At 44.9% G+C, this 27,349-nt stretch overlaps 2 protein-coding genes and 1 pseudogene across 2 annotated transcripts; all 3 read left to right on the top strand.

Annotated features, from left to right (window-relative positions):
* The first annotated feature begins 4,112 nt into the window (after positions 1–4,112).
* On the top strand, positions 4,113–6,500 carry LOC132208061 (ferritin heavy chain, oocyte isoform-like). Its single transcript, XM_059643809.1, has 4 exons — positions 4,113–4,214; positions 5,266–5,412; positions 6,007–6,132; positions 6,354–6,500. The coding sequence occupies exons 1-4, from the start codon at positions 4,113–4,115 to the stop codon at positions 6,498–6,500; spliced, it is 522 nt and encodes a 173-aa protein (XP_059499792.1).
* A 3,652-nt stretch (positions 6,501–10,152) lies between these two features.
* On the top strand, positions 10,153–13,069 carry LOC125447276 (ferritin, heavy subunit-like; the record flags this gene model as incomplete). Its single annotated transcript, XM_059643800.1, has 4 exons — positions 10,153–10,254; positions 11,889–12,035; positions 12,561–12,686; positions 12,935–13,069. Coding segments are annotated over exons 1-4 (510 nt in total), but the record flags the coding sequence as incomplete, so codon positions are not given.
* A 10,368-nt stretch (positions 13,070–23,437) lies between these two features.
* LOC132208071 (ferritin, heavy subunit-like) lies at positions 23,438–26,406 on the top strand (annotated as a pseudogene).
* Positions 26,407–27,349: the final 943 nt, after the last annotated feature.

Here is a 27,349-nt window from a genome sequence, read left to right as displayed (position 1 = left end):
CCGCCTCTAAGTTCTACACCAAGCCATTCACCATCCTGAGTTGGAAACATGGTCCCATTCCCCTAGTGTGCTGGATCAGAATCCTGGAATTCCCTCCCGAACAGCATTGGGGATCTGCCTACACCAAATGGGCAACAGCAATTCAAGAACGCAAGCCACCACATTTTCTCATCTAATGTTAGGCCTGATCTCCGAGGGTTTCAACTACCTCTGGCTGATGGTTCTTTTGTGAAATTGTCAAGTTCTAGCTCAACCACAGCTGGAGTGCTCAGTTCTAACAGCTTCGACCCAAAGATGGTTATGCACAGAATTTCTGGAATGAACTTGGACAGAGAGCTGGTTCATTGATGATAACAGTTTGTCCCAGTCCCTCTGTGTAGAAGGTTAAGGGATGGCTGTGTTTGAAATTTCAAAGAGGATTAATGGATTTGACAGAGTGGACAGACAGAATCTGTTTCTTGTCTATGGTCATTGAGGACTGTGTGCAAAATAGGATTATAATTTTCACATTACAACTAAATCATCCAGGATAGTGTCAAAAACAGCTTCTTTGTGGAGAAGATAATATGTGCACGTGCTGTTAGATGTTTATTGGGTAAGGCTTGACTTTGACAATCACTTTCTAATTTCAACACTAAAAATATGTGAATAACACATTTTGTTTGAGAAACATAGAAAGACAAAACAGGCTCAATGTTCCAAATCTGATGTGAGTACAGGAGCAGAGAGACTTTGGGTTTCAAGTATGTGATTATCTGAAAGTGACCAGCCAAGATGATGCTGTTATTGAGAAGGCTGTGGTGAACCAAGCATGTGGATGAGGGAAGGGCAGTTGACGTGGTGTACATGGACTTCAGTAAAGCCTTTGATAAGGTTCCACATGGTAGGCTATTGGAGAAAATACAGAGGCAGAGGATTGAGGGAGATTTAGCAGTTTGGATTAGAAACTGGCTTTCTGTAAGAAGGCAACGAGTGGTGGTTGATGGAAAATATCCAGCCTGGAGTCAGGTCACTGGTAGTGTGCCTCAAGGATCTGCTTTAGGACCACTGCTGTTTGTCATTTTTATAAATGACTTGGACGCAGGCATAGGTGGATGGGTTAGTAAGTTTGCAGATGACACTAAAGTCGGTGGAGTGGTGGACGGGGTGGAAGAATGTTGCACGTTGCAGGGAGACTTGGATAAACTGCAGAATTGGGCTGAAAGGTGGCAAATGGAGTTCAATGCAGATAAATGTGAGTTGATTCAATTTTGGGGGAATAACAGGAAGGCAGAATACCGGGTCAATGGAAAGATTCTTGGCAGTGTGGATGTGCAGATGGATCTTGGTGTCCATGTACATAGATCCCTGAAAGTTGTCACCCAGGTTGATAATGCTGATAAGAAGGCTTACCGTGTGTTAGGTTTTATTGGTAGAGCGATTGAGTTCCGGAGCCGTGATGTCATGCTGCAACTGTACAAAACGCTAGTGCGGCCTCATTTGGAATATTGCGTGCAGTTCTGGTCACCCCATTACAGGAAGGATGTGGAAGCATTGGGAAAGGTGCAGAGGAGATTTACCAGGATGTTGCCTGGTCTGGAGCGCAGGCCCAATGAAGAAACGCTGAGGGACTTGGATCTGTTCTCATTGGAGAGAAGTAGGCTAAGAGGGGATTTAATAGAGACATACAAGATGATCAGAGGATTAGATAGGGTGGACAGTGAGAGTCTTTTTCCGAGGATGATGACTTCAACTTGTACAAGGGGGCATAGCTACAAATTGCGGGGTGATACATTTCAGACATTTGTCAGAGGCAGGTTCTTTGCTCAGAGAGTGGTAAGGGCGTGGAAAGCACTGCCTGCCAATGTAGTTAACTCAGCCACGTTAGGGGCATTTAAACAGTCCTTGGATAAGCATATGGATGGTGACGGGATTGTGTTGGAGGTGGGGCTTGGATTAGCTCACAGGTCGGCGCAACATCGAGGGCCGAAGGGCCCGTTCTGCGCTGTATTGTTCTATGAACCTTGTGTTTTCAAATTGAGGCATCGAGCATAAAAGCAAGGAATTGATGATACCCCTCTACAACTCATTGGTTAGACCACATTTGCAGTGATGTGCTCAGTTCTGGGCGTGGCTTTTAAGGAAGGGCATTCAAGCCCTGGACAGAGTTCAAAGGTGATTTATAATAATGACACCTGGAATGGGGAATTTCAGACACACGGAAAGATTAAAGAAATAGCGCTTATTCTCCTTGGAGCAAGGAGCACTTGTTGAAGTGATCAAAATTATCACCAATTCTGTCAGGGTAAAGGGGGATATTCTGTTTTCACCAGTGGATACGTTAGTGACGAGGGGTCACAATTTGTCAGTGAGGGAGCTCACAGTGAGAGGAGGAGAAACCTCTTCACTCAGAAAGTTGGTAGGGTTTGGTATGCGTAGCTGACAGGAGTGATGGACGCAGATTCCGTAGGTGGCTTTAGCAAAGCAGCTGTATACATATATGGAAGTGGCAAATTTAGAGGGATACAGACATAGGGCTGGAGAGTGGGGCTGGGTGTGGAATGCTTTCAGAAACTGAATCAGGCACGATGGGCCAAATGGCCTCCTATCATTAAAAATCCTCTGCATGTTCCCCCAGGAAATTCTCAGAGTTTGGAGAGGGGCTTTGTACTCCTCTCAGTGGGCACCTGTACAAGGCACCTTTAATGTGGGAAAGCTGTTACACATCAGCAGAGACATGGTCCTTTACACAAGGTAGACCCAGTTCCACTGGCAAAGAAATGTTGACTGGGGATCCCCCCACTGCTGACCTTCACCCACCGTCACAGCCAACGATAGCACACGCCTATCTTCCACCTGGATGGCCGTTGGGAACTTGTTTTGCATTGCACTTTACCAGGACCCTCCCCTCGATCGTACCGTCCTGGGTGGCCCTGCCAGGAGGTGAAATCCTCTTCAGGTATCACTCTCAGAACCAACAGAACACTCGAGGCTCTCCATCACTGCGAGGTGACAATCCACAGGCAGGAGCTGGAGGCAGGGAGATGCTGCTCAGGTACAGACCCATCACAGAATCGGAGAATTGTTGTGGCACAGCAGGCGGCCATTCGGTCCTTTGTGCCTGCACCTGTTCTGGTTGTTTTCTAATTCTGCCTGTAGAGATGTTACAAAATCTCTGGATCTGGTATGGACTTGGACCAAGGCTTCCTGGTCCACAGCTAGGGACATTACCCCTGAATCACAATACCCTGGCTGCACTGGTTGTACAAACTTAGAATCATCGAAAAAAAATTGTTGGATTCGGCCATTCAGACCCCTCCAGACTGCTCTGCCATTCCATGTGATTGTGGCTGATTCCATAACTCAGTCCCATCTTCCCACTCTCTCTCCATACTCTTTGATCCCTTCAGCCCTCAAAGCTACACCCAACTGCTCCTGGAAAAAATTCAAAGTTTTGGCCTCAAATGTTTTCTGTGGCAGAGAATTCCACAGGACCCCCACTCTCTCGGTGAAGAGATTTCTCCTCATCTCAGTCCTAAATGTGTCCTTAGGCTGTGACCCCTGGTCCTAAACTTTTCCATCATCAGGAACATCCGTCCTGTCTTTTCCACAGCTGACACTATGACAATTTTCGATGACCCCGAGCCAATTTCCCACCTTTCTTTCCCAAATCCCAGCACAACAGGCTGAGAAACTGACACTCCCCTTCCTCAATGAGTCCCTTCTGCAGTTGATCACAACCACCATAATTTAAAAACAAAACGAGCAATCTTTTCTCAAACCATATTTACTTCTTTCAGAAAAGAACCAAATGATCTCTGACCTGAGTGAGTGGTGCAGAAGGTTTGAGATGCCGAATGGCCTCCTGCTGTTCCAATCACAGAATAACCATCCAGACCTGACTCTCATCTCCACCTCTGATCAGCTCTGCTTAACACACCCTCCCCCTCTCTCTCATTGGTGCCTGTATGCAGGGGTGGTTCCTGATTGGCCAGCAGCAACTGTCAGTCATCATCAGTTCGGTCTCCCTCTGGGTGAGTGCCGGTTGTCTCAGGAGTAGAAACACAACAGCTTTGGGGATTGAGGCCTTTGTTCCAGAGTTGTCCTTGTGATTGTGAGCAGGAATAGTGAAGATGGCTTCCCGAGTGTGTCAGAACTACCACAAGGACTGTGAGGATGCTGTTAACAAGCAGATCAACCTGGAGCTCTATTCCTCCTATGTTTACCTCTCCATGGTGAGCTTTGTGGAATTGAAGCCTGTGTGATAACAGTGTTGACCTGTTTGGGGTTTTTATGCTGGGTTAATGACTTAGCTGTAGCATGTATTGTTTTCTGTGGCCCTTCCCCTGATGCAATCTTGTGCAAGTCCTAACACTGACTCTCTGTTCAGGTTTTGAACACTGTCTTAATATACAACTGGCTCCTGGGTGTGGATCCCCAGTTGTCCATCTCGGGACAGTGTAGCCCTTGGTGATTGTTTTCATTGAACTCTGGAGGGTTGAGCTGGTTTTGCTGATAAATTTAACTTGGTTATATCCCTTTTCTTCAGAAAACCTTCCCTGGTAGGACACAAATGTATCCTTTTGTTTGAACCTTGCCCCATTTGCCAGACTGGCTTATGTTCAAGATCTAAAGTTCCCTTAACTAAAAACAGCAACTGCTGGAAATCAAACAGCACCAAGAATAGCTGGAAAAGTTCTACAGATCTGCAAAGAATGGTGGAAGAAATTGGGTCAAATTTTGGGTCCACTGACCCTTGCTCAGTGTGTTTTGTGAGCTATGAAAAGTGGCACACACTTGAAATATTAACTCGTGTACAACAAAGCAGTTAGAATTCTGTGTGGAGTGGGTGGTAGGACACTAGGGTTATTCAGGTGGGTGATGGTGATAATGAGGCTGCTGACTGAGATTTCTGGCTGTGTTAATGACTGACTGCATTATTCATAGCACTTCATTCAGTTGGACAGGGGTCTAACTGGTCTCCATGTGCAGAACAGGGATATGTAATGGTTATAGACAGCTGTCCCCTTTGTGCACCATGCCACACTCTATCGCACCATCTTACCGAAACACAGGTGAGGGATTGCATTTGGCTTTTGTCCTTTTATTTCCAGAAGTCTGGCTAAGTATCTGTTATATGGGTTATAATCCATGGAAGGTGACTTCCTGGCTCTCTAGTTTTGTCCACTTAAATGTGGAGTCAAGATGGTGACTGGGTTAGTATCTGAGGAGAGGCATTGATGTATTTCAGACATTTCCCTTTCTTGCCTCTTTACCCCTCGACAGGTCTCTTACTTTGACCAGGATGATGTTGCCCTGCGACACTTTGCTGAGTTCTTTAAGGAGCAGTCCCATGAGGAACGGGAACATGCGGAGAAACTGATGGCATTCCAGAATAAACGTGGGGGCCGAGTCCTCCTGCAGGACATCAAGGTTGGATTCTGAAGCCTTCTGTTTGCAGCTTGTTGTGAGCAGCAACAATCGACTGGTATCTCCATCTATTTAGCTTCAGGATTGAACAAACCCTGAGTGAAGGGGAGGGTGTTCTCCAATAGGATTCCCTTTCAGGCAAAAGGAAATACTTTGTCCTTGTGACTCTTCAGCAGAAGGCAATTGAAATGAACCAGAATAGGGAGTAGATTTTGCTGTGAATGACTCTTTGAGACAAGGTGAGGTAACAAAGTATGAAAGGGAACTTTTGCAGGTGTGGAAACTAGCAGTGTCCAGCCTTTGTGAATCTAGGAGATGTTTCTGATAACTTGTGACAATTCCAATCACAACAATAGGAAAGCCAGGAATTACTTCCATTGGTACCTATTCTCTGCATGTGAATTCTGAGAATCTACATTCACAGTAGAATGTGTTTAGAAAATTTCTTAATCCCTCAGTACAAAATCTAGGAGTCTTTCCCAAATTAACATTGGTTTGTAGTACCTCCTACAATGATGAGGGATGACTAACCAGTGTAGACTAATGACTCAACTACCTGCTGAATTGTGCTTTCTGTTCCTGCTACCCTCCCTCCAGAAGCCAGAGCAGGATGAGTGGGGCAATGGTCTGGAAGCAATGCAGAGAGCTCTGCAGATGGAGAAGGATGTGAACCAGAGTCTGCTGGATCTGCACAAACTCTCCTCTGGCCACACAGATCCTCATGTGAGTTTGTAAACTTTCTTCTTGGAAGAAAGTGGTGTGTTTGTGCACACTCTGGGTGAAAATCCAACTACCTCTCCAGCCTCCTGCAGGCTGTTAAAACAAACTTTCAAATACATCACCTGAGTGGACCTCCACATGGTGGTGATCGTCACATCTGTCATGGGAGGTCACTTTCAGACACCTTTTAGATTCCTCTGAATTAATTTTGTCTTGTTTTCCAGCTGTGTGACTTCCTGGAGAGGCACTACCTGGATGAGCAAGTGAAGATGATCAAGAAGCTGGGAGATCACATCACCAACCTGAAGAGACTGGGAGCCCCTGCCAATGGCACGGGAGAGTACCTGTTTGACAGGCTCACACTCAGCTGAATGGGGTCAATAATGTGTCTGTTGTACATGGTGACATAATGCTAGTAACTCGGTTGTGCTGAGCAAATCAAAATAGTGTTCACCATGGAACTGAGTACTTTGCCTAATTTCACAGCTGCTTCTGGCTCTTGGTATTGCTGTTTGCACACCTGATCATTAAATCCTTTTCTGTTACTTCTGATTAACCTTTAATTCAATGCCTGCCCCAGTAGTTTGCTCCTCTTTTGTCTGTACGAATTCAGTCAGCAATCAATGTAGTGGAAATCCCACAAGTGTTTGGGTTTTTTTTGTCAGTACAACACTGTTTACTAGCCAAACAACTTTTCAGGACCAGCTTCTAGTCAATAGGCAGGGGACTGGTCTCAGTCAAGCTAAGTGTTGGGAACTGAACTGGAGCCCTGCCCTGTGCAATGTTCAGGTCTCATTGGAATAAGCAGCTGCAGGAAATCTCAGGTTTGGCTGCACCTGGGGGAAGAACTGTTCAGTCCCAGGACCTGAGACACATTATCATCTCCTGACAGATGTTGCCACACCTGTGACTTTTTCTAGCACTTGGAGTCTAATGATTTGAGCCTATATTCTTGTTTGCAAAGTGAATGTAAAGTAAAAAAAATTTAGCCTGGAAGATGCACTGATCTCTTTAGCAATTGCTTATCTACAAAGGATACAAGTGGTTTCGCTCCCATTTCCTTTGCTCCTTTATCACTGGTGGAAGGAGTGAGTCTCATGGCTGCCTGTAAGAGAATGAGAAAACTTGTTTTCACTTGTCTCAGGCTCTCATGCGTGCACTCGCCAGAGAGAATGACCTGTTAGTCAAGGCAGCAGTGCCCATCTTGGAGCAGGTGTGGCACAACTTCTCAGTGCTCTGCAACGTAAAGATTACATAGGCTAAGAACACCAGGTGAAAGTAAAGTTAGAACCCAAATACCACGAGGAGAAATCAGCAGTTCCAATCTTTAGCTCTTTATTTTCAATGAAATCAGCTCTCCTGCTCTCAACTGACCTGCATGTGCCAGCACATGCACTGCTCTGTGCCTGCCTTGTTCCTGATGTTCAGGGGTGACAGTCTCCTCTATTAAAAGGATGTGGATGTCTCGGAGCTGACAGCATTTATTATCCATTTCAAATTGCCACAAGGCCAGGTCAGAGGTGCACACATCGCTGTGCTTGCAGGGTCATATGCAGGCCAGGCTCGGTAAGGATGGGTTTTTGACACTGAATTGAATGCTCCTCATTACCTTCTTAATTCCAGAGCGGTGTCAGATAGAATCAGGAGATCAGGCCAACACTCCAAAAACTTGATGGCCTCCAGCTCCAAGCAATGATTGTCAAGCTCATTATTAGGTTCTTATTGCCAGAAGAGAGTTGTTCAGACAGAATCAGGTCAACGGGTATCGGTCCAACACGCCAGGAGCTTAAGAGCCTCCAGCTCAGAGCAGCCGCGAGATTCATTCTTTCCGCCACTGACACACAGGGACTACAATATGTGCCGTCTAACAAATGCTGTAGAAATCCACCAAATCTTCTTAGACAACACCTTCCAAAGCCCCCATTCATCCAGTGTTGGTGGATCAAAATGCTGCCATTGCCTCACCAGGAGCATTGGGGATCTGCCTCCACTAAATCAACAACAGTTCAAGAAGGCAAGCCACCACATTCGCGAATCTAATGTTAGGCCTGATCTCGGACCAGTTCAAATATCTCAGCGTGGAGGTTCTTTTGTTCTAGTTCAAACATATCTGGAGTGCACAGTTCGAGCAGGTTGGACGCAAAGATCGTTATGAACAGAATTTCTGGAATGCCCCCGGACAGAAAGTTAATTGGTTACGATGATAATACTTTGCCCAAGCCCCTCTGTGTAGAAGTGTAAAGGACGTCTGTGCTTCAAGTTTCAAAGTGGATTAATGCATTTGACAGGGTACATAGAGAGATCCTGCTTCTTTTCAATCCTCATCTAGGACTAAGAGTGGGGAATATGATTACAATCCTCGCATTAGAAGTAAATCATCTATGATAAAGCCAAAAACAGCTTCGTTTTGGAAAGGATAATATGTGAATCAGCAGATACATTTTTATTTGGTCAGATTTGATGTTGCCAATTGCTTTCCAATATGAACATAAAAGATGAATGCATTTTGCTTGAACAAACGTAGAAAGACAAAACAGGCTCGATGTTTCAATTCTGAGGCGAGTACAAGAGCAGAGGGACTTTGGGTTTCAAGTATGTGATTACTGGAAAGTGGCTGAGCGGGATAAAGCTGCGATGAGAAGGCTTTTGTGAAATGTGTGTTTTCAAATGGACGCAGAGAGTATAAAAGCGAAGAATAGATGTTACACCTGTACAAATCATGGGTTAGACCACATGTGCAGTGTTGTGTTCAGTTCTGGGCATGGTATTTAAGGAAGGACATTAAAGCCCTGGACAGAGTTCAAAGGGCATTTACGAGAATGACACCAGGAATGAGGTGTTTCAGATACAAGGAAAGATGGAAGAAATTGGGGTAAATCTCCTTGGAGCATAAATGTTTAAGAGGTGACTCTGTTGAAGTGATCAAAATAATGAACAATTCTGTCAGGGTAAAGGAGGACATTCTGTTTTCACCAGTTGATTATGGCAGTAATGAGGGGGTCACAGTTTGTCAGTAATGGAGCTCTGAGATGAGAACAAACCTCTCTATTCAGAAGGTTGTTAGGATTTGGAATCTGATGCCTGGGAGAGTGGCGGAGGTAGATCCCATAGGTGGCTTCAAAACAAGAGCTGGATATATACTTGGAAGTGACGAATATAGAGGGTATAGGGCTGGGGAGGGGGCCTAGGTGGGTAGCTCTTTCGGAAGCCGATACGGACATGATGGGATGAATGGCCTCTGTCATTAAAAATCCTCTGAATGTCCACCCAGGAACTTTTGTAAATTTTGGGTTTGTATTCCTCTCAGTCTTAAATGTCCAACCCAGTCCTCTTACATCAGGATACCCTGATCCTGATCCTGGACTTCCCCCCCCCCCCTCCCCCCCTCCTCATTGGGAACATCCTTCCTGTCCTTGCCCCGTCTGATCCTGTCACAGTTTTCTATGACCCAGAGTCAATTTCCCACCTTTCTGTCTCATATCCCAGCACAACAGGCTGAGAAACTGACACCTCTTCTTCATTGACTTCCTCGTGCAGTTTGTCACAACCACCTTAATTTAGAAACAAAATGTTAAAGCTTTTTTCAAACCAAATGCAGTTCTTTTTAAAAAAGAGCCAAATAACTTATGAAGAAGTGTCCAGACCTGAAACATCAGCTTTCCTGTTCCTCTGATGCTGCTTGACCTGCTGTGTTCATCCAGCTCAACACCTTGTTCTACAAATGACCCATGACCTGATTGAGTGGAGCAACAGGTTTGAGATGCTGAATGGCCTCCTGCTGTTCCAATCACAGAATAACCATCCAGACCTGAATATGATCTCCACCTGTGATCAGCTCTGCTTAACACACCCACCCCCTCTCTCTCATTGGTGCCTGTATGCATGGGTGGTTCCTGATTGGCTAGCAGCAATTGTCAGTCATCATCAGTTCTGCCTCTCCATGGGTGAGTGCAGGATGGTCCCAGGACTATAAATACAGAGCTTGTGGAAGAGCAACTCACTTCTTGAGTGGGAATAGTGAAGATGGCCTCCCAAGTATGTCAGAACTACCACAAGGACTGTGAGGATGCTGTTAACAAGCAAATCAACCTGGAGCTCTATTCCTCCTATGTTTACCTCTCCATGGTGAGCCTTGTGACATTGAAGACCTGACCTCAAATTGAAGCCTGTGATATATGTGCATTGACTCTCTTAGGTTTATTTTCTTGCCTAGTTTAATGATTTAGTTGTAGCATGTGTTTTGGTCTGTGGCCCTTCCCTGACTGAATCCCAGTGAAATGGTTCACACTGACTCTGTTGGAAACTTGAAGTTTGTTTTGTATTGCAACTGACTCCTGGGTGACAATGACCACTTTGTTATCTCTGGACAATGTACTCCTTAGTGACTTTTCTCCTTCCTCTGAAGGGATGAGCTGATGTTGCTGATAAACCTATATTTTCCTTAAATTTGGTTGCAATTTTCTTTTAAAGAGAAGATTTCCCTGGTGAATTTTTCTATGCAAAACGTACTTGCACTCTTAAAACTTTGCCCCATTCACCAGGCTGCTGTCTGATTTGGCCCTAAATGAGTTCTTCCTTTTCTGAAAGAAAAGCAACTGCTGGAAATTAGAAACAGCAACAAAAACAGCTGGAATAGCTTTACAGATCTGGCAGGATTTAGAAAAATCAGTTCATGTTTTGGGTCCAGTGACACTTCCTCAGAAGTCATCCTCCTCCTAGCTATTCAGTAGGAGGAAAGACAAGTGTGGCATGTTTTCACACTCCAAATGTGAATTACAGGAAAAAAAACCAGTTAGAACTCAGTGCTGAGTAGATGGTAGGACAGAGTGGGGTTATTCAGGTGGGTGATGTTTGTAATGCTGGCGCTCACTGCGATTCATGGCTCTGTCCATCCACGTGCTCTTTCTTACAGTGCTGTGTCCTTGATCGGCTGGTTGTGTGTCCTCTCTTTCTTCTATAATCCATGGGAGAAGACCTTCTGCCTGTCTATCATGTTCCAGTAATTAAATGTCCAGTTCTGGTTGCCATACTAACAAAAGGATGTGAATGCTTTGGAAGGGGGTGCAGAGGAGGTTCACCAGGATGTTGCCTGGTATGGAGGGTGTGAGCTAGGAAGACAGGTTGAGTAGATGAGCATTATTTTCATTAGAAGGTGGCAGATTTGGGGGTGGGGTCCTGATTGAGCTCCTCAAATTCATGATGGGTGTAGACAAGGTGGATAGCAAGAAGCTTTTTCCTTGAGTGGGGAACTCAATTACTAGGGGTCATGAGCTCAAAGAGCAGGGAAGATTGGGTGAGATTCCTTTCAGTGTGGAAACAGGCCCTTTAGCTCAGTGCACACTGGCCCTTGAAGCATCCCACCCAGACCCATTCCCCTATAACCCCCATACCTCGGAATGCGACGGGCAATTTATCATGTGTATATGTTTGGAAAGCTCTTTACGCAGAGGTTGGAGGGTGCCTGGCACACATTGCCTGTGGAAGTGGTAGATGCAGTCACACTAGTGTCTTAAGATCTATCTGGACAGGTACATGGATGGGCAGGGAGCAAAGGGATAGAGACCCTATGAAAATAGATGACCAATTTGAGACCAGATGTCGCTCGGTGCAGCCTTGGAGGGTCAAAGAGTCTGTTCCTGTGCTGCAGCTTTTTTGTCCTTAAATGTGGAATCAAGATGGTGACTGGGTTAGTTTCTGGTTGAGGAGTGCCATTGAATTTCAGATACACTTCCCCTTCCTGCCTGTTTCTTCCCCCACAGTTCTCTTACTTTGACCGGGATGATGTTGCCCTGCGTCACTTTGCTGAGTTCTTCAAGGAGCAGTCCCATGAGGAGCGAGAACATGGAGAGAAGCTGATCACATTCCAGAATAAACGTGGAGGTCGTGTCCTTCTGCAGGACATCAAGGTTGGATTCAAAATTTTTTCAGCTCAATACAATGGACTGATATCTCAATATGATCAGGTTCAGGATTAGACAAATACTGTGTGAATGGGACGTTGCTCACCACAATAAGATTCCCTTCACTAAAAAGAAACACTTTTGCACTTGTGATTGAACAATAGTTGGCAATTGTGATAATCCAGTATTCTGGATGGTGAGCAAATATCGGTGTCTGCTGCAGCTTTGGACAAGATGAGGTGTCAAAAGGGAAAACAGGTCTTTCAGGTGCTGAATTCATCAGAATGAAGCCTTTATACATCTAGAAGATGTTTCTGATGCCTTGAGATCACTCTGATCACAGCCTAGCAGGATCTGTTTAGAAATGTCCCCTTCCAGAACAGTACCAAATACAGCATGTGTTTTACCAAGGTCAAGTTGGCCTGTAGTACCTCCCCTACAATGATGAGGGATAACTAACTGATCAGATGTAGACTAATGATACAACTGCCTGCTGAGCTGTGCTTTCTGTTCCTGCTTCCCTCCCCGCAGAAGCCAGAGCAGCATGAGTGGGGCAGTGGCCTGGAGGCAATGCAGAGAGCTCTGCAGATGGAGAAGGATGTGAACCAGAGTCTGCTGGATCTGCACAAACTGGCCTCTGGCCACACGGACCCTCATGTGAGTGTGGTGTATTTAAATCTGGGTTTTTGAATAAAAACAGGGATCAGACACTTGGTCCTTTTTGTTCGCCACAAGATCTCATTTGACATTGTGGAGGGTTTTCTTGGGTTGTACCAAGATCCTCCTGTTTCTAAAACTGAGCACTTTCTCGTGTGTATTTGGCAATCTCCATGACATCACTTCACTGTTCGGTCTCCCAATCTGCATTTGGTCAGATTTAACCAGTTCCCCTCTTTGCTTTCCAGCTGTGTGACTTCCTGGAGAGGCACTACTTGGATGAGCAAGTGAAGATGATCAAGAAGCTGGGAGATCACACCACCAACCTGAAGAGACTGGGAGCCCCTGACAATGGCATGGGAGAGTACGTGTTTGACAGGCTCTCACTCAGCTGAATGGGGTCAATATCTATATCTGTTGTACATGGTGACCTCATTCTACTAAATGACTAGTTGTGCTCTGAGCAAATTAAAATAGTGTTCACCATGGAACTGAGTACAGTGTTTTATTTTCATAGCTTCTGGTTCTTGGAGCTCTGTGTTTTAATGTCTGATCATCAATCCTTTTGTTCTTTGTGACATCCTTTGATTCAATGCCTGCCCCAGTAACTTGCTCAGTGTTTGATTCTGCTGTGTCTGGGGATTGAGTGGGCAATCCTTTTATTGGAAATTCCATAACTGGTAAGGTTGTTGACAGATAAATCAGCATTACTGACATGTACTCACATGTACTTACAGGGACAAGTTTGCAGGACCAGCTTCTAATCAATACACTGACTGAAATCAGTCCTTTGCCTGAAGGGTAGGCACTGATCTAATGCACTGCCCTTGGCCATGTGTTTGGGTCTCTTTGTAAATAAGCAGATTCTGGAAACCAGGAACACAACCTGCTGGGAAATCTCAGGTTTGGCAGCATTGGGAGGGAGAAGGGTTGAACAGAACCTGGCCATGAGACACATGATCATCTCTTGATTTGATGTTGCGTTGCCTGACAGTGAGGTGTTTTCCAGCAATTTGTTGTAATGCCTCGATGTTCTGATTTTAGTAGATTGTACAATTCCTCCTTTTAAAGAGTAATATACACTGCTTTTCTGCAGGTTTTTCCTCTTGATAAGGAATTGCTTATGTCACTGTTCCCAGAGCTAGGGAATTAGTTTCTTCGGTATTTCCTTTTATACAGGTAGGAGAAAGAAAAATCTACCTTGTCTCAGAATGCTAATGACTAGGAACTGCCTTGGGAATGAAGCAGTGCCCACCTTGTTCCCTGTGTGATAATTTCTATTATTACCCTGCAAAGAGGTGACAAATACTGCGGATGCCTGGTAGAAAATCAAGCTAAAATGCAAATACCATGTACAGAAATCAGCAGTTCCAATTTTTACCTTTGTGTTCAATTTTCAAGCAGATCAGCTCTCCTGCTGTCGACTGGCTGACCTGTGACTCCACACAGTGCACTGGGGTGGCTTGATCACTGTCAATCAGCCCTGAATTACAATGTGACTGGTTTGTGTAAGGGCTTTAACAGGATCAGGCTATCACTGACAGGCAGCATTCATTATCCATCTCTGATTCCCCCTTCTCTCCCCCCCCCCCCCCCCCCCAGCCAGCCCATGAGTAATTCAAATTAAAACCCTTTGCTGTGGGGTTACACATAGGCCAGATCAGGTAAGGATGGCAGTTTCTTACAAACAAGGACATTAGTGAACCAGAAGAGGCTTGGTTGGACCCTGTCTTCTGGAATGAGAATGATGTGCGTGAAATTCAGTGATGTCAGACAGACTCAGGATAACAGGTAGCAGTCTAACACTCCAGAATGTTGACAGCCTCCATCAAACGAGTAGCCACTCTCGTCAATCCTTCCACCACTGACATACGCGGAGACTGCAATATATACCATCTACCAAAGCTCCTTAGACAACTTCTTAAAACCACAACTACTTTCCATCGGACAAGGGCTGCAGATATGTAGGAACACCACGCATCTCCACATTCTACACCAAGCCACCGATCACCCGGCGTTGGAATCGTAACCCCACGTTCCCTCCCTAACAGCAGTATGGATTTGCCTACACCAAATGGGCTACAGTAATGCAAGAAGGCAAATCACCACATTCTCGAAACTAATGTTGGCCCTGATCTCTGAGGGGTTCAAATACCTCTGGATGGAGAGGTTTTGGTGAAATTGTCAAGTTCCTGTTCAACCATAGCCGGAGTGCACAGTTCTGGCAGGTTCGACCCAAAGATGGTTATGCACGGAATTTCTGGAAGTAACCTGGACAGAGAGATGGTTAATTCATGATAATGGCTTGTCCAGTCCGTCTGTGCAGAAGGTTAAGGGATGGCTGTAATTGATATTTTTCGGAGGATTAATGGATTTGACAGGGTAGAGAGGAAAGAACCCATTTCTTCTCAATGATCATCTCGGACTGTGCGTAGAATGGGATGACAATCTTCACATGAGAACTACATCATCCAGGACCATGTCAAAAACAGTTACTTTGTGGAAAGGACAATATCTGCACGCACAGATATTTACTGCACAAGGTTTGATGTTGCCAATCGCTTTCCAATTTCAAGACATAAAAAAAGTGAGTAATACATTTTCGTAGAAGAAACACAGAAAGACAAAACAGGCTCGATGTTACAAATCTGATGTGAGTACAGGAGCTCAGAGACTTTCGGTTTCAAGTATGTGATTATCTGAAAGTGATCAGGCAGGATGAAACTGTTATTAATGGAGATTTAGCCACTTATGTGAACCTTGTGTTTTCAAATTGAGGCATCGAGTATAAAAGCAATGAATTGATGTTACACCTCTACAAATCATTGGTTAGACCACATTTCCATTATGTACTCAGTTCTGGGCGTGGCATTCAAGGCAGGACATGAAAAACCTCAAAAGAGTTCAAAGGAGATTTATTAGAATGACCCCAGGAGTGAGGAATTTTAGATACACGGAAAGATGAAGGAAAATGGGGTAAATCTCCTTGCAGGTGACCTTATTGAGAGGTGACCTTGTTGACGTGATCAAAACTATGAACAATTTTGATAGAGTAAACACGATATTCTGATTTCAGCAGTTGACTTGTCAGTGACGAGAAGTCACAGTTTGTCAGTAGGAGAGATCAGAGTGAAATGGGAAGAAACCTCTTTGCTCAAAGTTGTTCGGATTTGGAATGCGCTGCCTGGGAGAGTGACGGAGGTGGATTCCATGGGAGGTTTCAAAACAAGAGTTGGATATGTCCTTGGAAGTGACGAATTTAGAGAGGGACAGAGATAGGGCTGGAAAGTGGGACTAATCAGGTAGCTCTTTCAGAAGCTAATACAGGAACGGTGGGCTGAACGGCCTCCTGTTGTGAAGAACGCTCTGAATTTCCACCCAGGAAATTCTGAGAGTTTGGGGACGGGGTTTTTAATTCCACCTGTAGAAGGCACCTTGAATGTGGGAAAGCTGTTACACATCAGCAGAGACATGGTCCTTTACACAAGGTAGACCCAGTTCCACAGGTAAAGAAATGATGACTGGGGATCCCCCCACTGCTGGCCAACACCCACTGTCACAGCCAACGATCGCACACACCTATCTTCCACCTGGATGGCCGCTGGGAACTGGTTTTGCATTGCACCTTATCAGGACCCTCCCCTCGATCATACCGTCCAGGGTGGCCCTGCCAGGAGGTGAAATCCTCTTCACTTATCACTCTGAGAACCAACAGAACACTCGAGGCTCTCCATCACTGCGAGGTGACAATCCACAGGCAGGAGCTGGAGGCAGGGAGATTCTGCTCAGGTACAGACCCACCACAGAATCGGAGAATTGTTATGGCACAGCAGGAGGCCATTCGGTCCTTTGTGCCTGTACCTGTTCTGGTTGTTTTCTAAATCTGCCTGTAGAGATGATTTAAGATCTCTGGATCTGGTAGGAACTTGTACCAAGGCCTCTTGGTCCAAAGCTAGGGACATTACCCCTAAACCACAAGACCCTGGCTGCGCTGGTTGCACAAACATAGAATCATAGAAAAGAAATGTTGAGTCGGCCATTCATCCCTTCCAGCCTGCTCTGCCATTCCATGTGATTGTGGCTGATTCCAGAACTCAGCACCATATTCTCACCCTCTCTGCAATCCCTTTTGATCCAGCCCTCAAAGCTCTCCCCAATTCCTGTTTTGGCTTCAATCCTTTTCTGTGGCAGAGAATTCCACAGGTTCCACCACCCCGCCCCCCCCGAGGTGAAGAGATTTCTCCTCACCTCAGTTCTAAATGTATCCTTAGACTGCAAACCCTGGTCCTGAACTCCCCCATAATCAGGAACATCCTTCCTGTCTTTTCCACAGCTGACACTGTTATAATTTTCTATGACCCAGAGACAATTTCCCAACTTTCTTTCCCAAATCCCAGCACAACAAGCTGAGAAACTGATGCCCCTCTTCCTCATTGAATCCCTCGTGCAGTTGCTCACAACCACCTTAATTAAAAAAAATGTGAAAACTTTTCTCAAACCAAATTGACTTCTTTTAGAAAAGAACCAAATGACCTATGACCTGAGTGAGTGGTGCAGAAGGTTTGAGATGCCGAATGGCCTCCTGCTGTTCCAATCACAGAATAACCATCCAGACCTGGCTCTCATCTCCACCTCTGATCAGCTCTGCTTAACACACCCTCCCCCTCTCTCTCATTGGTGCCTGTATGCAGGGGTGCTTCCTGATTGGCTAGCAGCAACTGTCAGTCATCATCAGTTCTGCCTCTCTCTGTGTGACTGCAGGATGGTCCCAGGACTATAAATACAAGAGCCTGTGGGAGAGAGAGACTTAGTTCTAGAGTTTTCTTGGTGCTTGTGAGCAGGAATAGTGAAGATGGTTTCCCAAGTGTGTCAGAACTACCACAAGGACTGTGAGGATGCTGTTAACAAGCAGATCAACCTGGAGCTCTATTCCTCCTATGTTTACCTCTCCATGGTGAGCTTTGTGGTATTGAAGCTTGTGCTATGATAGTGTTGACCTGTTTGGTTTTTATGCTGAGTTAATGAATTAGCTGTAACATGTATTATTTTCTGTGGCCCTTCCCCTGTTGTAATCTAGTGCAGGTCTTAACACTGACTCTCTGTTCAAAACTTGACCATTGTCTTCATGTCCAACTGGCTCCTGGATGTGGATGGCCAGCTTGCTGTCTCTGGACAATGTAACCCTTGGTGATTTTTCATCTAACTCTGGAGGGATGATCTGGTCTTGGTCAATAACTAATTTTTTTTTAAACTTGGTTGCATTTCTTTTCTCAACAAAAGCCTTCCCTGGTGGAAACTTTTCCTGACACAAATATACTCCTTTTTGTTTCAAACCTTGCCCTATTCACCGGACTGTCTTGTGCTCAAGATGTAAAGTTCCCTGAACTAAAAGAACAGCAGCTGCTGGACATTAAACACCAACAGAAAAGCTCTAAACATCTGGTTGAAAACCAAGCTCTGGGTCCACTGACCCTTTCTCAAGTGGCTTTGAGCTATGCAATGTGAGGAAAGAGGCACACTTTCAGACTATGTATGTGTTTTTTTTCTCTCTCTAACAAAGCAGTTAGAATTCTGTGGAGTGGGTGGTAGGACACTGGGGTTATTCAGGTGGGTGATGGTGATAATGAGGCTGCTGACTGAGCTTTCTGGTTGTGTTAATGAACACATGTCCCTTCATTCAGTTGGACAGGGGCTGAACTGGGTTCCACCTCCTGAACAATCGTGTTTCTAACCTGCAGAGCAGAGATGTCTAATGGCTATAGACAGCTGTCCCCTTCATCATCCATGGAAGGTGACTTCCTGCTTTCTGTTTTTTAACCACTTAAATGTGGAATCAAGATGGTGCCCAGGTTAGTTCCTGAGTGAGGAGTGTCATTCATGAATTTCAGACAGTTTCCTTTAGCCTCTCTCCCCACAGTTCTCTTACTTTGACCGGGATGATGTTGCCCTGCATCACTTTGCTGAGTTCTTCAAGGAGCAGTCCCATGAGGAACGGGAACACGCTGAGAAACTGATGGCATTCCAGAATAAACGTGGAGGTCGAGTCATCCTGCAGGACATCAAGGTTGGATTCTGAAGCCTTCTGTTTACAGCTTTTTGTGAGCAGCTACAAACTACTGGTATCTCCATCTATTTAGCTTTAGCCTTGAACAAATACTGTGAAGGGGAGGTTGTTCACCAAAATAGGATTCCTTTAGGTGAAAGGAAATACTCTGCACTTATGAGGGCAATTGAGACTCACCAGAATAGTGAGTAGATATCAATGTGAATGACTCTCCTTCAGACAGAATGAGGTAACAAAAGCTGAGACAGGAAATTGTTGCAGTGTGGAAAGTAGCAGTGTCCAGCCTTTCTGAATCTGGAAGATGTTTCTAACGCCACAATAGTCAAGCCAGGAATTACTTCCATTGGTACCCATTCTCTGCATGTGAATTCAGAGAATCTACATTCACAGTAGAATGTGTTTAGAAAATTTGTTATTCCCTCAGTACAAAATCTAGTTGTCTAAGAAATTTAAAGTTGGTTTGCAGTACCTCCCCTACAATGATGAGGGATAACTGACTGATCAGATGTAGACTAATGACTCAACTGCCTGCTGAACTGTGCTTTCTGTTCCTGCTTCCCTCCCTCCAGAAGCCAGAGCAGGATGAGTGGGGCAATGGTCTGGAGGCAATGCAGAGAGCTCTGCGGATGGAGAAGGATGTGAACCAGAGTCTGCTGGATCTGCACAAACTCTCCTCTGGCAACACTGACCCGCATGTGAGTTTGTAAACTTTCTCTTTCCTTGGAAGAAAGTGGTGTGTTTGTGCACTCTCTGGGTTAAAAATCCAATTACCTTCTCCCAGCCTCCGGCAGGCTGTTAAAACAAAACCTTTCCAAGGCATCACCTGAGTCCACCTCCGCTTGGTGATGATGGTCACATCTGTGATGGGAGGTCACTTTCAGACACCTTTTTGATCCTCTGGATTAATTTTGTCTTCCAGCTGTGTGACTTCTGGAGAGGCACTACTTGGATGAGCAAGTGAAGATGATCAAGAAGCTGGGAGATCACATCACCAACCTGAAGAGACTGGGAGCCCCTGCCAATGGCACGGGAGAGTACCTGTTTGACAGGCTCACACTCAGCTGAGTGGGGTCAATAATATCTTTGTTTATGGTGACATAATCCAAATAATTTGGTTGTGCTCTGTGCAAATTCAAGTAGTGTTCACCATGGAACTGAGTACTTTGCATAATTTCACAGCTGCTTCTGGCTCTTGGTATTGCGTTTGACACCTGATCATTAAATCCTCCTGTTATTTCTGATTAACCTTTGATTCAATGCCTGCCCCAATAGTTTGCTTTTTTTCTCTTGTCTATAGGAATTAAGTGGGCAATCCTTGTAGTGGAAATTCAGTGAGCCTGTGGTGTTTTTGGGTTTGGCTAGTAAGCAGTGTTGTACTGAATCAATTTTTCAGGACCAGCTTCTAGTCAATACCCTGATTGAGCAGCCCCCTGTCTAAATGTTTGGCTCTGAGCTACAGCCCTTCCCTGTGCAATGTTTAGGTCTTGTTGAGATAAGCAGCTACTGGCAATCTCCGGTTTGGCAGCTTCTGCGCAGGGGAAACTGTTCTCGGTCCCAGGACCTGAGACACATCATCTTTTGACAAGTGTTGCTAGACCTGTGAGGTTTTTCCAGCAATTTGTTCTTGCACTTGGAATTTAATATTTGTGCGTACATTCACTCTTTCAAACAGGAATACCAAGTAAAACATTTAGCATCAAAGATGCACTGCTTTTTTTCAGTTTTTTTTGATAAGCAATTGCTTCCACAGGTAGGGAATCAGTTTCTCTCTCCTTTTCCCCTTTCTGACTTATCAGTGGTGGAAGGACTTTGTCCAGTGGCTGCATCTCGGAGAATGGCAAAATCAGCTTTCCCTTGTATCAGTCTCTCTCTCTTCATTTAGAATGACCTGTATTTGGAAATGCAGCAGTGCGCACCTTGGAGCCCATGTGGTAGAACTTCTAGCATTGCTCTGCAATGCAGAGATAACAAATGCCAAGGGCACATGGTGAAAATAAAGCTGGAACCAAACTACCACTGGCAGAAAACAGCAGTTCAGATTTTTACTTTATTTACTTACAATGAAATCATTGCTCCTGCTCCTGAGTGACCTGCATCTGACTGCACATGTGCTGCACTATGGCTGCCTAATTTGTGATGGCCTCTTTTTAATAAAAGGATAGTGTTTATTATCCATGTCTGGTTGTCCCAAGGCCAGGCCAGAGTCAAACAATTACTGTAGTTGTAGGGTCATACGCAGGCCAGACTGGTTAAGGATGGGTTTTTGACACTTAAGCTAATGATTATCATTAAGTTAATTCCAGAGTGTTGGCAGACAGAATCAGGAGAACAGTCCAACACTCCAGAAACTTGATTGGCTTCCATCTCCAAGCAGCCACTGGATTGCCTCTTTCCAACACTGATGTGTGGGGACTGCAATGTGTATCACCTCCCAATTCCTATACAAATCCAAAGCATTCTGAAGCCCCTATTACTTGCCATGGGAGAAGGATATCTGATACATGGGAACATCACGCTCTGTAATTTCTACACCAAGCTACTTGCTGTGCTGAGTTGGAAACATAAACCCATTCCTCCAGCATTGGTAGATCAGAATCCTGGAATTCCCTCAAAGGCAACATTGTGGATCTGCCTGCGCCCCATGGGCAACAGCAATTCAAGAAAGCAAGCCACCATGTTCTCTAATCTAATGTTAAGCCTGACCTCAGAGTGGTTCACATACCTCTGGACAGAAGTTCTTTGGTGAAATTGTCAAGTTCAATTACATGGGGACTCCACAGGTCTAGCAGTTTTGACCCCAAAGCTGGTTATGCACAAAACTTCGAGAATGAACCTGGGCAGAGAGCTGCTTAATTGATTACAATGATAATGTTTGCCCAAGCGCCCCCCCCCCACCCTGTGTAGAAGTGTGAAGGATGCCTGTGCTTGAAGTTTCCAAGTGAATTTGAGAGGATAGATAGAGAGATCCTGCTTCTTTTCAATCCTCATCTAGGATTGCGAGTGGGGAATATGATTACATTCCGAGCATTAGCTGTAAATCATCCATGATGAAGCCAAAAACAGCTTTGCTTTGGAAAGGATAATATGTGAATGAGCAGTTAGATTTTTTTTTATTCAGTAAGATTTGATGTTGCCAATCGCTTTCAAATTTCAACATAAAAGATGAATGCGTTTTGGTTGAAGAAACAGGGGAAAGACATAACAGGCTTGAGGTTACAAATGTGAGGTGAGTACAGGAGCAGAGGGACTTGGGGTTCAAGTGTATGATTATTGGAAAGTGACCGAGCGGGACTAAGCTGCTGTGAAGAAGGCTTTTGTGAAATGTGTGTTTTCAAATAGACGCAGACAGAATAAAAGTGAGGAATAGATGTTACACCTCTACAAATCATTGGTTCGACCACATTTGCAGTGGTGTGTTCAGTTCTGGGCGTGGTATTTAAGGAAGGACATTAAAGCCCTGGACAGAGTTCAAAGCCCACTTACAAGAATGACACCAGGAATGAGGGATTTTAGATACAAGGAAAGATGAAACAAATTGGGGTAAATCTCCTTGGAGCATAAATGTTTAAGAGGTGACTCTGTTGAAGTGATCAAAATAATGAACAATTCTGTCAGGGTAAAGGAGAACATTCTGTTTTCACCAGTTGATTATGGCAGTAATGAGGGGTCATAATTTGTCAGTAATGGAGCTCTGAGATGAGGACAAACCTCTCTATTCAGAAGGTTGTTAGGATTTGGAATCTGATGCCTGGGAGAGTGGCGGAGGTAGATCCCATAGGTGGCTTCAAAACAAGAGCTGGATATATACTTGGATGTGATGAATAAAGAGGGTATAGGGCTGGAGATGGGGACGAGGTGGGTAGCTCTTTCGGAAGCCGATACGGACATGATGGGCTCAATGGTCTCTGTCATTAAAAATCCTCTGAATGTCCACCCAGGAACTTTTGTAAATTTTGGGTTTGTATTCCTCTCTGTCTTAAATGTCCAAGCCAGTCCTCTTACATCAGGATACCCTGATCCTGGACTCCCCCCATCATTGGGAACATCCTTCCTGTCCTTGCCCCGTCTGATCCTGTCACAGTTTGCTACGACCCAGAGCCAATTTCCCACCTTTCTGTCTCATATCCCAGCACAACAGGCTGAGAAACTGACACCTCTTCTTCATTGACTTCCTCGTGCAGTTTGTCACAACCACCTTAAATTTAGAAACAAAATGTTAAAGCTTTTTTCAAACCAAATGCAGTTCTTTTTAAAAAAGAGCCAAATAACTTATGAAGAAGTGTCCAGACCTGAAACGTCAGCTTTCCTGTTCCTCTGATGCTGCTTGATCTGCTGTGTTCATGCAGCTCAACACCTTGTTATACAAATGACCCATGACCTGATTGAGTGGAGCAACAGGTTTGAGATGCTGAATGGCCTCCTGCTGTTCCAATCACAGAATAACCATCCAGACCTGATTATCATCTCCACCTGCGATCAGCTCTGCTTAACACACCCACCCCCTCTCTCTAATTGGTGCCTGTATGCATGGGTGGTTCCTGATTGGCTAGCAGCAACTGTCAGTCATCATCAGTTCTACCCCTCCATGGGTGAGTGCAGGATGGCCCCAGGAGTATAAATACAGAGCTTGTGGAAGAGCAACTCACTTCTTGAGTGGTTTTGGTTTTAGTCAGTGGGGATAGTTCGGATGGTCTCCCAAGTGTGTCAGAATTACCACAAGGACTGTGAGGATGCTGTTAACAAGCAGATCAACCTGGAGCTCTATTCCTCCTATGTTTACCTCTCCATGGTGAGCTTTGTCACATTGAGGACCTGACCTCAAATTGAAGCCTGTGATAGACTTGCATTGACTCTCTTAGGTTTATTTTCTTGCTTAGTTTAATGATTTAGTTGTAGCATGTGTTTTGGTCTGTGGCCCTTCCCTGACTGAATCCAGTGAAATGGTTCACACTGACTCTGTTGGAAACTTGATGTTTGTCTTGTATTGCAACTGACTCCTGGGTGACAATGGCCACTTTGTTATCTCTGGACAATGTACCCCTTTTGTGATTTTTCTCCTTGCTCTGAAGGGATGAGCTGGTGTTGCTGATAAACCTATATTTTCCTTTAAATTTGGTTGCAATTTTTTAAAGAAACACTTTTCCCTAGTGTGAATGTTTCTGTGCAAAATGTACTTGCGCTCTTAAAATGTTGCTCCATTTGCCAGGCTGTCCTCTGCTCTGGCCCTAAATGAGTTTTTCTGTTCTAAAAGAACAGCAACTCCTGGAAATTAGGAACAGCATAAAGAGCTGGAATAGCTTTACAGATCTGGCAGGACTTATAGAGAAATCAGTTCATGTTTTGGGTCCAGTGACCCTTCCTCAGAAGTCATCCTCCTAGCTATTCAGTAGGAGGAAAGACAAGTGTGGTATGTTCTCACACTCCAAATGTGAAATACTGAAGAAACAAGTTGAACTTAGTGCTGGGGAGAAGGTAGGACAGAGTGGGGTTATTCAGGTGGGTGATGTTGGTAATGCTGGAGCTCACTGCGATTCATGGTTCTGTTCATCCATGTGTCCCTTCATTCACTGCAGTGTTCCTGATTGGCTGGTTCTATGTCCTCTCTTTTGGCTATAATCCATGGGAGAAGACCTCTTGTTTCTGCCTGTCTATCATGTTCCAGTAATTAAATGTCCAGTTCTGGTTGCCACACTAACAAAAGGATGTGAATGCTTTGGAAGGGGTACAGAGGAGGTTCATCAGGATGTTGTCTGGTATGGAGGGTGTGAGCTAGAAAGCAAGGTTGAGTAGATGAGGCTTATTTTCACTAGAAGGTGGGAGATTTGGGGGTGTGGTCCTGATTGACCCCCTCAAATTCATGAGGGGTGTAGACGAGGTGGATAGCAAGAAGCTTTTTCCTAGAGTGGGGGACTCAATTACAGGGGTCATGAGCTCAAAGTAAGAGCAGCAATGTTTTTAGGGGAGATTGGGTTAGATTCCTTTCAGTATGGAAACAGGCCCGTTAGCTCCAAGTCCACACTGGCCCTTGAAGCATCCCACCCAGACACATTCCCCTATATCCCCCATACTTCTGAATGCTGTGGGCAATTTATCATGTGGATATGCTTAGAAAGCTCTTTACGCAGAGGTTGGAGGGAGCCTGGCACACACCACCTGTGGAGGTGGTAGATGAAGTCACGCTAGTGTGTTAAGATCCAGCTGGACAGGTACATGGATGGGCAGGGAGCAAAGGGATACTGACTGCAGAAAAGAGCTGACAGACGTAAACAGGATCTCAATCGGTGCAGGCTTGGAGGGCCAAAGGGCCTGTTCCTGTGCTGTGATTTTCTTTGTTCTTAAATGTGGAATCAAGATGGTGACCAGGTTAGTTTCTGATTGAGGAGTGCCACTGATTAACTTCAGATATGTTTCCCTTTCCTGCCTTTCTCTCTCTCTCCCCACAGTTCTCTTAATTTGACCAGTTTGATGTTGCCCTGCGTCACTTTGCTGAGTTCTTCAAGGAGCAGTCCCATGAGGAGCGGGAACACGCTGAGAAACTGATGGCTTTCCAGAATAAACGTGGAGGCCGAATCCTCCTGCAGGACATCAAGGTTGGATTCCAAAGCTTTCTTTTGCCGCTTTTTGTGAAATACCACTCAATTGTGGCTAGCTCAATCAGTTTAGCTTCAGGACTGAACAAATGCTGTATGAATGGGGGGTTGATCACACAATAAGATTCCCTTCACTAAAAGGAAACACTTTTGCACTTGTGATTGAACAACAGTTGACAATTGAGATCATCCAGTATTCTGGATGGTGAGCAAATATCAGTGTCCACCGTTGCTTTGGACAAGATGAGGTGTCAAAAGGGAAAACAGAAATCTTTCAGGTGTGGAAACCATCAGTATGAAGCCTTTATACATCTAAAGATGTTTCTGATGCCTTGTGATCATTCTGATCACAGCATAGCAGGATCTGTTTAGAAATGTCCCCTTCAAGAACAGTACCAAATACAGCAGGTGTTTTGCCAAGGTCAAGTTGGCCTGTAGTACCTCCCCTACAATGATGAGGGGTAACTAACTGATCAGATGTAGACTAATGATACAACTGCCTGCTGAGCTGTGCTTTCTGTTCCTGCTTCCCTCCCTCCAGAAGCCAGAGCAGGATGAGTGGGGCAATGGTCTGGAGGCAATGCAGAGAGCTCTGCAGATGGAGAAGGATGTGAACCAGAGTCTGCTGGATCTGCACAAACTGGCCTCTGGCCACACGGACCCTCATGTGAGTGTGGTGTATTTAAATCTGGCATTTTGAATTTAAAAACAGGGATCAGACACTTGGTCCTTTTCGTTAGCCACAAGATCTCCTTTGACATTGTGGAGGGTTTTCTTGGGTTATACCAAGATCCTCCTGTTTCTAAAACTGAGCACTTTCTCGAGTGTATTTGGCAATCTCCATGACATCACTTCACTGTTTGGTCTCCCAAGCTGTATTTTGTTGGATTTAACCAGTTCCCCTCTTTGCTTTCTCCAGCTGTGTGACTTCCTGGAGAGGCACTACTTGGATGAGCAAGTGAAGATGATCAAGAAGCTGGGAGATCACATCACCAACCTGAAGAGACTGGGAGCCCCTGCCAATGGCATGGGAGAGTACCTGTTTGACAGGCTCACACTCAGCTGAATGGGGTCAATAATGTGTCTGTTGTACATGGTGACATAATGCTAGTAACTCGGTTGTGCTCTGAGCAAATCAAAATAGTGTTCACCATGGAACTGAGTACTTGGCATAATTTCACAGCTGCTTCTGGCTCTTGGTATTGCTGTTTTCACACCTGATCATTAAATCCTTTTCTGTTACTTCTGATTAACCTTTAATTCAATGCCTGCCCCAGTAGTTTGCTCCTCTTTTGTCTGTACGAATTCAGTCGGCAATCAATGTAGTGGAAATCCCACAAGTGTTCGGGTTTTTTTTGTCAGTACAACACTGTTTACTAGCCAAACAACTTTTCAGGACCAGCTTCTAGTCAATAGCTTGACTGAGACCAGTCCCCTGCCTAAGTGTTGGGAACTGAACTGGAGCCCTGCCCTGTGCAATGCTTAGGTCTCATTGGAATAAGCAGCTGCAGGAAATCACAGGTTTGGCTGCACCTGGGGGAAGAACTGTTCAGTCCCAAGACCTGAGACACATTATCATCTCCTGACAGATGTTGCCACACCTGTGACTTTTTCTAGCACTTGGAGTCTAATGATTTGAGCATACATTCACTTTTCAAACAAGAATATAAAAGGAAAAAAAATTTAGCCTGGAAGATGCACTGATCTCTTTAGCAATTGCTTATCTACAAAGGATACAAGTGGTTTCGCTCCCATTTCCTTTGCTCCTTTATCACTGGTGGAAGGAGTGAGTCTAATGGCTGCCTGTAAGAGAATGAGAAAACTTGTTTTCACTTGTCTCAGGCTCTCACGCGTGCACTCGCCAGAGAGAATGACCTGTTAGTCAAGGCAGCAGTGCCCACCTTGGAGCGGGTGTGGCACAACTTCTATCAGTGCTCTGCAATGTAAAGATTACATAGGCTAAGAACACCAGGTGAAAGTAAAGTTAGAACCCAAATACCACGAGAAAT

This window comes from Stegostoma tigrinum, unplaced genomic scaffold (genome assembly GCF_030684315.1).
Source record: "Stegostoma tigrinum isolate sSteTig4 unplaced genomic scaffold, sSteTig4.hap1 scaffold_275, whole genome shotgun sequence".
NCBI lineage: Eukaryota > Metazoa > Chordata > Chondrichthyes > Orectolobiformes > Stegostomatidae > Stegostoma > Stegostoma tigrinum.
This window is presented reverse-complemented; position numbering and strand designations above follow the sequence as displayed.